The 13366-nt window shown below is 40.7% G+C and overlaps 1 protein-coding gene across 3 annotated transcripts; it reads right to left on the reverse strand.

The window, feature by feature from the left end:
• Positions 1–1571: 1571 nt before the first annotated feature.
• On the reverse strand, positions 1572–13311 carry LOC102778637 (dixin-like). Of its 3 annotated transcripts, none has more exons than XM_087847292.1 (21): positions 13045–13311; positions 12188–12317; positions 11862–11987; positions 11394–11625; positions 10097–10198; positions 7583–7671; positions 7375–7478; positions 6904–6990; positions 6576–6629; positions 6380–6430; positions 6172–6276; positions 5983–6036; positions 5786–5857; positions 4149–4220; positions 3974–4039; positions 3534–3683; positions 3218–3281; positions 3039–3135; positions 2303–2411; positions 2089–2168; positions 1572–2010 (listed from the first exon to the last, which is right to left on the reverse strand). In XM_087847292.1, exons 1-21 carry the CDS (start codon positions 13105–13107, stop codon positions 2001–2003), a joined length of 1917 nt encoding a protein of 638 aa, XP_087703418.1. In that variant the 5' UTR covers positions 13108–13311; the 3' UTR covers positions 1572–2000. The 3 variants fall into 3 exon arrangements, with proteins under 3 accessions (XP_087703418.1, XP_087703417.1, XP_087703416.1); XM_087847291.1 differs by having other exon boundaries at positions 3534–3680; positions 7583–7677; XM_087847290.1 differs by having other exon boundaries at positions 7583–7677.
• Between the last annotated feature and the right edge of the window lie 55 nt (positions 13312–13366).

The raw sequence follows: 13366 nt of genomic DNA on the forward strand, positions 1-13366 counted from the left end.
TTAAATGCAAAGTATACAAAGCTACAAAACAAAAGAAGGAGGAGTTGGTGACTCCTCACAAATAAATAAGAGCCCTGATATGCCCAAGAGTTTTTGTCTTTGTTGACTTTTGACCTACATGTGTTTAAGGCTTTTCACCCTGGGGTTGTTTTGCTTTTCTTTGTGTTAAGATGTTGTTTTTCTGTTTATATTAATCTGTTCAATTAACTCTGTTTCAAGAATTCTGCTCTTTTCAAGAATTAGCAAATCTTTCAATCCATCCAATTCTGTGTGATAGTAGTCAACACAATGAGGGTAACTCTGCACAAAACACATTAAATGGACACAGATTTTAAGTTTTTAACCTCTAAGCTCTGGTTTTATGCTTTTTATTTTAGTCCTCATTTCCCAGTGTTTAGGGTTGAGTCCAGACTTGCAATTATAATTTATGATTAAACTATTAAATGAACCGAAAATGCATTTGAGACCATCATTCTCTACTTTACTTCACTAATTAAAATCACCTTAGGCTCCAATAAACAGGGAGACAACTTGCAACGCCTTGACATTTATTCACCGAAAAAATGAAGAAAATAATGAAAGCTTGACCAATCATAGAAGAGATTAACCTAATATGTTCTGTATCAGTTGGAATGAGTGAACCCATTGCAATCCCAGTTCATCTCAGGTGAAACCAATAATAAAGACATTGATATTCATGGAAACGTACTGCATGTGCAATATAAAAACGGGAACAACACATTTCTTAAAAAACAGTCTCAGGTTTTATTTCAAAAATACCTAACATACAATAAAAGCTGTTAACAGACAGTATTCACTTAAAAAATAACTTTTAGCAAACAGCTCAGGTGTTCAATAATCCTCTCACCAGTATATTCTACGTTCTACAGTACAGCCAGTCGTGGTATTCAAGCAGGAGTTAATAAACAGACGTCTGCATGGATTCTGCAGGAGTTTATTCCAAACGGCAAGACAGGGGCAGGGAGAAACAATGACATGTGTGACAACCAGTTTAACTTCCCAAGCACACACATCTGTGTGTGCGCACACACACACACACACACACACACACACACACACACACACACACACACACACACACACACACACACACACACACACACACACACACACACACAGTAAAAAGAAAGATGGCTAAATGTTACAGAACAAGGATCCTGTGAACGTTCTGATGTAAAATTCACATCCAGAGCATATTTCGACCAGAGGAGGGACATCCTCGGTTTATAATCTCTTTAAACAAACAGCAGGCATAAAATGAATATATTTAAAGGCATAGTGAAGACACAAATTTACACAAAATGCATTTTTACTATCAGAAGTTCAATCTGAGAATGCTTACAAGGCACGCCGATTGGCTACAAAGCCACATTCAACTCTCCTCTTGATTTAGTTCACAAATGAGTCCTTTTGACCGCCATGCCATCATATGTAACTAACACGAAACACAGAAATACAGCCGTGTCTTGTCTCTCTATATTTTGTCGACCACAGTTTAGACAAATCACAGCGCAAAACATGTACAACACCCCCCCCCCCCCCATCCCCCCCCATCCCCCAAATCCTATTTCTTTATCTGAAGGTAACAGCTTATAGTAATGAAAACTGTAACGTACCTGAAGACATAAGAGAAAACATCAATTTGTAACATGTAATCTAGAGGTGGCTCTTTGAAGGCAACACTGATGAACAAGTAATAAAAACTAAACAGTGACTACAGTAAATGTTCTGTAGTTGTGGTGAAACAACAACACTACTGTGGTTTTCGACAGGTCCTTTAAAATGTTATTTCTGAGTCCATAAATAGCTTTACTGTGTAAGGCACTGACTTTTACACTATTATGGACATCAGTTACAATGAACCCAAACCTCGTGCTCCTACAGTATTTTGATAGAAGGTCAAGTCCACTTGTGCCTTTGCTGCCTTAATGTGCCTCTGGGATCACAGTAAAAAGTGTCGAGAGCCTCTCAGTTTGAACCTACAGCGGCCTGAGACAGAAAACATAATTAGCTCCCCAACACTGAGATTTAGGAGAACAAACAGAGACAGATGGATCATGCCGTTACCTTTCCTCACCACAATCCTCTTCTACCCAGGCCACTATTTTTCCTTCCCAACCTGGAACAACTGCTTCATCCAGGAATACCTGCAGGCAAGAGTAAAGACTAATTAGCTTTTAGTACAAGAAATTCTAGGATTATTTAGCATATTAGGTAATAATAACAAACTCTCAGCAGTGTGCACCAGATTTGATTTTACACTTGTGCTGCTTTTTCTCACCTCTTCTTTCACAGTGCCAAACTCTGGGTCCAGGGCTTTAAAGTGGTACCTGTAGTTTCCCTCTCGATCAACAGCTGCCTTAACATCCTTGAGAGTCACCTCACCCAGCCTGGACAACATGTGCAAAGAAACTGTGTCACGCTAATTATAATTTTCGAATTTCTTGGCCTGACCTGACACAGTTTACTACACTGAAGCATATGGGAATTGGAAAGGGCAGGTGATTGGATACGTTGTCTCTCACAGGCTGATTTTACAAAATCAGATAAGCCAACCTAAGAGTACGCCGAATAGAAATAATAAGTCTCAGGCATAGACTGTATACAGAAGATGGAAGCAGCCACATTTTGAGAAGCATTTTGTTCGTTGTCAATATCATGTGGCACGTAAAAGGTGGGTCTGACAAGGAAACGGAGGCCAACAGAGTCCACAATTTCCAAAATGATCACGTTATATTCAATAAGGTGTGAAACTAATGATTGAAGTCATAAACTCATTGGGAACGTTTTTCCTGAGGTCATAGATCAAAGGAGGGGTCTGTGTTCTCAGACTTCTACACAATCAAACGTCTTTTCTAACCATGCCTCCTGTTGGCCATTAGAAAGATTGCAAGTTTATGACACTATAGAGACCCAAAATAACCATCTTTTAAATACAGTCTAAGGTGTGAAGCGCTTCAGTCAGTGTAGTTAGCAGTACAGTTAGTATATTCTTTCGATTGTTGCTGCACACAAACCTCTTCGGTATAGTGATCATTGAAGGCGTTGGAGATTTTCCAGTAAAATAAAGGATTTTTGTGGAGGAAGATGAACCACTGTGGGACTGACAATTCTCTATAACAAAACAACAAGAACACAATCAGTAAAATGATTACAGTGTATGGCTGTGAAGCTGGGACACACTAAAGGCTCTTACTTGTGGAAGACGACGAGTCTAAATCTCCGTGTTGGGCTTTGCATCTCGGAGATTTCCCCCTTCCCTGAATAAAATGACCAAAACAAAAAACAAAAACCCTCTTTGAATCTTCAAGAAAAATTCAGGGTAAAAATCTGATTTTAAAGTGATCATCAGCTGATAGTTTAATAAGTCAGCAGCTACTTTTAGTTACAGCAGACTTGCCAATCGACTCGTGACACCACACAGTTTGGGCTTTTAACCCACAAAGCACAGGTACTAACTAAACTCATAAGACTAATTTATCAGGTGTTCTGTGAATGCATGGTATTTGTACCCTCTGCGTGTGCAGAACATGCAGCCTGTCAATGAGTGATACAATGCCCTGCTCCAGGGTGTCCAGTGTATGGTGCTGCGGGTCGTGGTCTCTGAAGTTGTTCCTCAAACTCCGAAGTGCATCTCTGAGCAGCTGAACTTCTTCTGCCTGCTGACAGAGCACAAACAAACAAACTGAGCTAAACCCCCTCATGCTTGTTTACACTGCTATTTCTGCATATATTCGACGTTTGTTATATCACAGAAACTCTATTTTGAAGCATAGTGCCTTCTGGGTAATCATTTGATCAGCAGTGATCAATGCTCAAACGATCTTATCACATTATCTCAGCATTTCAAAGAACTTGCTGGTCTAAAATTTAGAATACGGGTTATGACATTTCAAGTGTAAAGCAATCAGCCAAAATACTGAGAAGTCTTATTGACAAAAATAATATTTACGCCAGACACAGAAGGAGCAGGATTTCCAGGGTAAGAACAGCCATTATTTTCTGCACTGGTGGGAATCTGAAAAAAAGAGGAATAATCAGCTGTTTATTGCAACTCTGAACTTATGTTTGATGCAGACAGAACATAAAATCATCCTGCTTAAAGGACCGATGTAGAAAAATACTACCTGTTGTTGATCTCTGCTCATCAGCTCCTGCAGCATGCTGTTTTTATGCTCCAACTCTCTTTGTAGTTCATTCTGCCAAATCACGAATTAATGTAATCAATGTGATGTAGTGGCAATCATTGACAGAGCCCTGAATAAACGGTGATAACCACAAAGACGTCTTAATACATGTTCTTTAAACTAAGAATGTGTAAGCATTTTATGACCCCAGGAAGCCAGAAGATGGGACATCACAGTAATTCTTATCAGGAGTAAACTCAGTCACAGCAAGAGGGTAAAGCTTCAACACTTCTGTTTCCAACTTGCATAGATCAGCTCAATATTCAACAAGCATGACCACAATGCCTAAGAGCACCCTCTTGGCTAACCTCAAGCCTGTTGACACTGGGTTTAACAACTAATCTCCAGGAGAATCAGTTTCACAACCTAGATATGCGACAGTGTGATAAACTGAGAGAAACTTTTCTGCAAACACCATCTTTAATTTCATTCAACATGATCGTTTGCTTCAATATATTAAAAATCAAGTAGTATCATCTTGATGAATCTTACAGATTAAATTGTGATGTTTGATGTTATAAGAATACAAATGATATGAAGAGTACAAGTAGGGCGATCGTGGCTCAAGAGTTGGGAGTTCGCCTTGTAATCGGAAGGTTGCCGGTTCGAGCCCCGGCTCGGACAGTCTCGGTCGTTGTGTCCTTGGGCAAGACACTTCACCTACCGCCTACTGGTGTTGGCCAGAAGGGCCGATGGCGCGATATGGCAGCCTCGCTTCTGTCAGTCTGCCCCAGGGCAGCTGTGGCTACAACTGTAGCTTGCCTCCACCAGTGTGTGAATGTGAGAGTGAATGGGTGGATGACTGGACGTGTAAAAGCGCTTTGGGGTCCCTAGGCGGGACTAGTAAAAGCGCTATACAAATACAGGCCATTTACCATTTACAAATATGTATGTACTGTTTAAACCTCAAGCAGGTCAGTCCAAGGAAGTCACACAAAACATATAAAAATGTAACCAAAAATCTTCATAGATTGCCAGGCAATCTATGAAGATACAGACACATCTGATTTCCTCAGCACCTGGCTCAGCAACACACCAACAGTAGGCAGCCCTCTTGTCCGATAACTCTAAACTCACCACTCACCATTTAACTGCTGCTTTTCTTTGTCTCACAGGTGCACCATATACACACCGCTGGTACAGTGAAACTGCAAATGTTTCTTTAAATCAGTTATGGTTCCTTTGATTGCTCATCCATTACTCGGATAACTGCAGCAATTCTAGAGCTATACATGCAAACAAGCGCTGACTCTCCAAGGAATATTTAAAGGTCGTTGGTTCTCTGACTGCTCCGGTCTGCATGCCTTGGTATACTTGGTCTGAAACCCAAGATTCGTTCATCATTATGAATGCTAGACAGAAAGTCTAGAAATTTAAGTTACTTATTAGGATGAGTTCATAGATCTACTTAAGAGGACTTCCTATCTAAAGCTATGTTTCAGGGCAGTGGTTTAATTGACATGTGGTTAAAAAGACTGATTAATACTTCTCCATTAATCAAGACATCTTGTCGAGAGATAGAGAGAGAGAGAGCGAGAGAGTGAGAGCGAGAGAGTGAGAGCGAGAGAGCTTCACACCTGCATGTCCTGGCTTTCTTCGAGCTTGTGTTTGAGTTGCTGTAGAAGTCTGTCCTTCTGAGCGACCTCCTTCTGCTCACGCCCAACCAACCAAAGAGGAAATATGTGGTTCTACATTTAGTCAAACCTTATTGCACAAATGTGTTGTAATGATAAATGCTAAAGTGAGAATCAAATGATAAGCTAGAGTAGGTCACCTTGCATTCAGCCCACAGCCTGTTGCATTCCTCCAGCTTCCACTGTAGCTCTGCCTGCAACACATTTCCACAGGTGAGGGACTGTGCATTACACATCTATAATGCAAAGTGCCCAACTTTCTTGTAAACAAGACTCTGACTTTATGCAATAAAAAAACAACCAAAAAATGGAATCGTATTGTATAGTACATTTTTGCTGTCGAGTTCATCCTTCGTCATGCTGGCTCTGAGCAGCTCTTGCTTCATCTGCAGTATCAGCGCCTCCTGAGTGCACAGTCTCTGCTGCTGGGCGTCCTGCACAACAACAACCCAACAGAAAGTCTGCACTTTTTCAACACAACTAGAATTGTTTTCAACTAAGCACTAAGATCATTAACTGGGTCTAGATTTGTCCCACCTTGACTCCCTGCAAGCTCCTCACTTCCTGCTTACAGCACAACAGTTCCCTCTGAAGCAGCAAACACAACATTAATAATGTTAATAATTAATCGCAGTGTGTTTCGCCACAAATCCATTCTAGGCGTCATGTTTCCCAACAAAAACAAGAGGAGAAAACAATGATATTAAAAAAACCTTGTAAAAACTAACTGTACCTTCAGCTCTTGAGCTTCCTCCATACTCTGATCTAAACGACTGCGAATGACTACCTGGAAAAGGAGAAAGAGGGAATGTGTGTGAGAACTGCAATGGAGTGAGAAAACAGTGAAATTGATACCCGTGTCACCCTCTGAGACATGCGCGCACACAAAAACCACAGCTATGAAACAGTAACGTGATCTGTAGTGAACACAAAGGGTTGAAGACGAAAATGACACAGGAATGACAGAGAAAGAGAGACAGCAAGATAGAGAGCAGACAGCAGGGATGAAATAAAGGCAACAAATGTGAGTGGAAAAACTAAGAAAAAGACACCATTATTACCAGCTGCTGTTCAGATGTGTTCCCTTGTTCCAAAGTCAAAGATGCATCCTGCTCGTCCTCGGGCAGTGAACCACGCAGCAGCAGAGCCTTCAAAGGCACACACATGTGACAGCAGTTTGCACGGTGTTACATTAGCTGGCAGGTTGCCTTATGAGGCAGTGCACGGTGTAAGTTAAGAACTAAAATAAAAGCTACTAAGAATTGCATTACAATCCTGCATCAAGAAAAGTCAGTAGGTAAACAACATAAACAGGACCTTGCGTGTTTATGTTGTTTAGGGTAGTGTGTTCTGGCCCAGTGCAGGGAACTGAACCATGACCCCCACACAGTTCTTTTAACAAGAAATCTCAAAAATCACCTGAAGCCTTCTTTTACTATATGTACGAAAACACGAGCAAAATACAAGCAGTGCTTCACAATATGCGAAGAAGCACATCAGTGATCAAACATGGAGGTTTGTGATGAACACACCTGTAATGCAGACACCATTTTTCGTGTCTCCTGCACCTCTTTCTCCAAAGTATCATTGAGAGAGTCCCCCCATGCCATCTCCACTGCAACTTGAGATGACTCGGCTACACGCGCACACGTGTACAAACAAATAACACAGTGTCACTGATGTCAGTGGGAAATTTGGAGAAATTTAGAAATGAACCTGAAGTGACGAGTTGTGTCTCACCACTGCTTTGCTGTTGCTCCTGGTCTTGCTCCTGCCTGTCTGAGTGGCTGCTCGGTGGAGCTCTTGGTGATGACAGCGGACTAACAGAGCTGAGGCTCATAAAGGACAAAACATTCATTAATCATCTTGCACTACAGAAGCATGTAGATGTGTGCACCTACATAAAGACTTAAAATACTTTTCATTCGTTTAACTCTCTGTCAGCTCTATTTTGCACGCCTACAGAAGAGCTACACTTTTCTGTAGGATAGCAGAGACCAACAGCCTCCTCTCCAGAAAAAAAAAAATATATATATTTTGGAAATCTCCAGTCTCTTTATTTCACCTCAGGGTCTTCTTCCTAGCTTGGAAAAAAATGCTTTACCTTCAGAAGGTCAGTTGTAACCTTTCCTAGTTTACTGTCCGCACCAGAAGTAATATTACTCTACAACCATGTATGACACTCCATTTAATGCTGACTCACATGTCTTTGTTTCAGGTTCTGACTGCATGTCCTTCATAACACGTATTTGCATTTTTAGCAGCATGAGAAAGAAACACAACAACCACGAGACAAAAGTGACAGTTATCATGCACAAAGCACTGTAAACATGTCGTAAGCAAAGCATGTAAACTGCTACCAGGGTGTCTCTTTTGCAAATCTTTGCAGATAAATATCTCATGTCTCATATCCTGGAGGAAAAGCAGCCTGAAGGGATCAAAATCAACCCGTGATAACCATACTACACTCACTTTTTACACTTGAACTAACCAGACTTTCAGTTATGCTAAAACACGCATAACCTCACATAAACCTCAGGAATCACCACAAACCCACACAGCATCAGTGTCTTGCCTTACCATTTTATCTGCGCACCCCCCATAGCGAGCTATGGCCGCTTCAGCTGGTACTTAACAACTCCAAGTAGTTGACTTTGTATGCAAGAGTCTAGCATCTACAGCTAAGACAAACTAATGGCAATTTGTGAATCTCCTCATGCTGAAACATCCGCTCCCCAGCCTCTAGCTAGCTAAGGGTAACCATGGCAATCAGCGCAGCAGCTTAGTATCTCTCAAATGAGCAACATATGGGAAGGATGGCAGCATCGGGTTTTATTTATATCTCTGATGAATCAGTGTCTCTCTGAGAAGACAAACCCCCACTGGACTACAAATAATCAATTAATTCAACCCTCACTCTAAAAATAACTGTAACTAAAAATATGATCACATAACTTCAAAATGGATCATGTGATTTGAGAAGACAAAGGTTGATTTTTTTTTTTCCCCTGTCATCTGCCTGTGGTTTGCTCAGATGTACTCTCTCACACACATGCACACGCACACACACACAAAGAGAACAAAACTTGCAGCGCTAAGACCAAAGTCATATGCTCTGTCAGGCAGTTTCTGCAAAGTAAAACTCACACACCACAAAAATGTGGTTTTCTGTTTTTAAACTGCTGAAAAATACGTTTTAAAAATGACAGATATCAAATTTACATAAACAGAGCTGCATGTAACACTAACATTCAGATACTTTTACAGATAAAAGTGGCAAATGTAGGAGAGAAAACTTGGAAAAGTAGTGTGTTTTAAGTCAAGCCTGTAGTGCATGGCTACCTAACTATATAGCTAATAGTTTGTTGTCTGCGTTTTATTGGAAAGATTTGCTGATCTTCAAATGTTACTTTCAAGTTACTGATCCCTTGAAAATCCACACACCCAGCCTCAGAGGCTCACAAGCTAGTCTACTCCTAGTGATGATCCCAAGTCTGAATAAAAGAGTGAAAGAGCATTCAGCGTAAAATCAAATTGTGAATCCATCACTGTAACAACCCTAAATAAGTTAGCAGCTAAAAGGCCCTCTCTAATGTAAAAATACTTTTAAAAACAACATTTAATTACATCACTCTGTCAAATAAAACTAATAGACAGAAGGGGGTCTCTGATAAAGGTCAGGGGCATTGTTGACACAAACAATTTAGGCCAGTCTGGGTGCACATGTCTCATAATATTAAAAACAAGGAGTGTCTGTGTAAACATCTCTGAGCGGGCTTTCATTGTAGTTTGATGTTTATAGTATTAAAGCTTCTAGATATCAGCTATAATACTATAATGTTCTATATGCACAGATAGGTGGACTGAGTATTTCTGAGTATATTGTTAAAGGAAAAAATTGTGGAAAGAAAGAAGGAATCTCATGTGATCTCTAGGGTTTGAGCTGAACCTCTCCAAAGTACTCATAGTATAATTCTAACATTTTATTGTAAGAGGCTTCATCCTGATAATATAACAAACTATATTTCTACAAATAAAATGAATTAGAAATAAAGCTCTGTTACCTTGTATAGTGGTGGTTAATAAACCTCTTGATGACTTTCAGCCAGCAAAGCCAAGCCTCTTTATATGCATCGAGTTATGTAAACATGGCAATATGACAGCTTTCTAGTAATATAATTTCAGACCACTAAATTAATTTTTGCCCAGCATGACTATAACAGCAATGACAAACACAGGCTTGTGCAGAATTACCTGCTATGCTGAGGGTTATCCTGTTCATCTGGGGCTCCTCTTTCATACTGTTCGACCAGTGCACGGACACACACACTCTTCTCCCCATCCAATCCACAGCCACTGAAAGACAACCGAATAGCTTTTCAACTTGCACACAGAGACATTCTTTATTTTATAGCGTTTGTGAGGATGGAAATGTGACGATCTGTGTTTGTCCACCAGAGGACAGCAAAGACCATCTCTGGTGCCATTTAAAGCTAAGAATCAGCCCTTTTAGGGCTAATGACACAGCTGTACTCTGCCATAGAGAGCACAGGTTCAGCTGAAATGTGACTAAAAGGAAGCTTTAATTATTTGCTTCCTCCACAGATAAAGAATAGGAGCTCAAATACCAGATTCTTAGTTACTTAATTAGAATATGAATAATTTCTTGCAGTTCTGACAAACTAAGACAAGAATAATGCACAAATAAATCAACAGACTTCATAAACAGGCAAACAATAATAACATACCTGACTGTATGCTACAGCCCCGTTTATACCAATGAGCTTTTTGAGCTTCAAGACATAAGAAGTCTTGTGCAAATACAAAAACATATGATTGGCAGCTTTACTTTTATCAAATACACATCAATGATTAAGCCATATGTGCTGAAATACAACTCTTTCAAAATATGCATTTGCTAGTTTCCACAAAGACACACAATTGATTTCTAATGCACTCAAATCTAAAAAACGTAGAGCTGCTAAATAGTTTGACAATAAATATCTTTAATTATTTCTGGAACACAGCTTTCAGGCACTGCACATCTGGCAGTGCATTAATTATTAAACAACTCAATCATACAACTGTATGATCATTAAAAAACTGGCTTTGTGGGGTTAAAAATTACTAGTTAAGAATGTGACAGTTCCATGGTGTTGGTTTTATAAAAGTGAGTGAAAGTCCTCTGAACTAATAACTGTGTGTTCATAGTGACGCTGTCAACTGAATCCACAGTTAAATTCACTCGGCAGCAGGTCACGATTCATCTCACAGTGCCCCCTGCAGATGCTGAGGTGTTTTCTACAAAGCCGGCTAACTTTAGTCTGTTAGATCTGTAGGCCCATTTGATTGACTTGTATGAAAAGAGTAACCACTTTCAGGTGCAAATTAAAATAAGTGGACAGAGGAATTTTACGACAAAAACTTTACATTTGTCCGAACTACATCAAAGCAAATGACAGGAAAGCAGCCTCTGCATGATTCTAAACAGAAATCTATGGGGATAAGAGTTTACACCCATGATTATATTTACAACATGTGGCCAGCATACCTGTGGAGGCGTGCGGTATGTGTGGGCAGTGAGGCATCGTGTCGAGCTGATGCCAGAGTAGCAGCGGCACCCTGAGCTAGAGCAACAGTAGACAGAGGGTTGTGACTGGCATGGCCTCTCGTCAACCTCCTCCCGCTCCCAGAAGCATTCCTGTGATTGGCTGTGGGTTTGAAATGGGCCGCCAATGCCAGAATTACCCTCATTACGGATTTCAGATTACCATCGACAATGTCTGCAAAAAGAAAAGAAGCACATGTTAAGAGTTTCCCTGCACTTTTAGACACTATTTACACTTATAGACAAATACATATATTTGATACAAGTGTTTTATGGACTTTAAGTTCTAATTTTGATAACACTTCCTGGCTACAACAGTGAATAATGAGCCACAGAAAGTTTAGGAACATATACTCTTGAAATAAAGAAAAGAAAAAAAGAGTGGAAATACATATTTTTCTGTAAGTTTACCTCTTGCGGATATGTGAGGCATGCGTATGTGCCTGGAGGAAATGAAGCGCAAGACTTCCTCCACATTCTTCCTGCTCTCCTCTTTGTTTTGTGGAGCAGCATACACTCCCTCCAGCACCTCCCCAGCTCCCAAAGAGAATACGAAACAACATTAACGGCCATGTAAAGAACAAGTGTTAAAAAAGACAAACAGGTGTTGAGCACAGACTGTGTTCAACCCTAAATTAAACAACATCTTATTAGTGGTTTATTTTGTTTTTTCCCTCTATTGTTCTTTCATCATGTCATCCATTTGTTTGTGTGTCAGTGTGCAGGATTGTATTTACCAACTATCTCGATTAGCTGTGTGAGCACAACCCCATCCTGCAGATCATGCCTGAGGTCTGCGATGAGCTTCAAGCCTGGTTTCCTCTTCAGCTGAGAGTTCACCCAGGAAACATATGCTGCCAGCTGCTGCTGCAATCCATCAATCAGATGCACAAATCCGACAAACCACAGACACACACATTAGACTGGCTGCCAAAGAAGCCTGCGACAACGGCATAACACACGGGTGCCTTTGTTTACGCCACTGGGTCAGGGGGAGAGGGGGCAGGGTCCGCCTATTGTCCCGATGGATTTTACTTTTACTCCGTGAAGTCAGTCATGTACCTTCACGTTCAGAGTAGAGGTGCAGAGTTCACCATACTCCCCCATTGTACTTCACACGGTTCACTCGTACACTCCGTGGGTTTACCACATCCTTACCGGTATCGGTCAGTCACGTGACACCCCGTTGTCCGGGATACGCCACAAAGAACCTACCCATCTCCACAAACCAGAAATGCTCATTTCACGCTAATTGTGATGTTTAATTGCGATGTTTGGTAGCAGTCAAGTCTCACTTCCTGTCAACCGTTTCGTTAAACGTTATTGTAGCCATCCAAGTCAGGCATAAAACTACATCTTACGTCAGTTATTTGTCCAATTATTTCATTTACAACCGTCATATGAAATTAGCAAAAACGGCGTCAACATTACCTGAGCTGCACAAACTACAATAAAGGATGCTTTTTTTTAAAAAAAAAATCTAAGGTTAACTTCAGTGTCCTACCGGCTGACGTTTAAGAAATTTAATCGCTTTACAATTTACAACAAACACAAAGTAATAAACATTAGCAGTAGTAACGCCGAGTAAAGTTACCTCGTTGAAGCCTCCGTGAAGAACCTCATCCATCAAACTTCCTCTCGAGAGTGAGGCGATCATCTTCTCACTCGAAAACCCATTTAAGCCAGCCAGCTAGCTAGCTGACTGTCACACGGCTGGTCTAAACATGGGGCAGAGCCCCGTTACTAACTACTGCTGCACTTCTGCAAACGTCAACAAACCCAGACAATTGGGGGATCTGAGGAAACGACTACCGTTACTCTGGCATGCAGACCGGTGTGAAGCAAGATTAGACACTCGGAACATCCGGTTGAACGTTTCACAATAAAAATGCACACGACTTCCGGTTATGAAGCGT

The sequence above is a fragment of the Neolamprologus brichardi genome, chromosome 10 (genome assembly GCF_056152115.1).
Source record: "Neolamprologus brichardi isolate AB-2024 chromosome 10, ASM5615211v1, whole genome shotgun sequence".
NCBI lineage: Eukaryota > Metazoa > Chordata > Actinopteri > Cichliformes > Cichlidae > Neolamprologus > Neolamprologus brichardi.

Excerpts from the sequence above, each read along its gene's own strand:
- LOC102778637 (XM_087847290.1), bottom strand. The coding sequence starts at position 13,107 with ATGATCGCCTCACTCTCGAGAGGAAGTTTGATGGATGAGGTTCTTCAC. Across the intron at positions 4,221-5,785 it reads AAGAAAGCCAGGACATGCAG|AATGAACTACAAAGAGAGTT; the intron begins GTGTGAAGCTCT and ends GTGATTTGGCAG. Across the intron at positions 2,169-2,302 it reads TTGGCACTGTGAAAGAAGAG|GTATTCCTGGATGAAGCAGT; the intron begins GTGAGAAAAAGC and ends TCTTGCCTGCAG.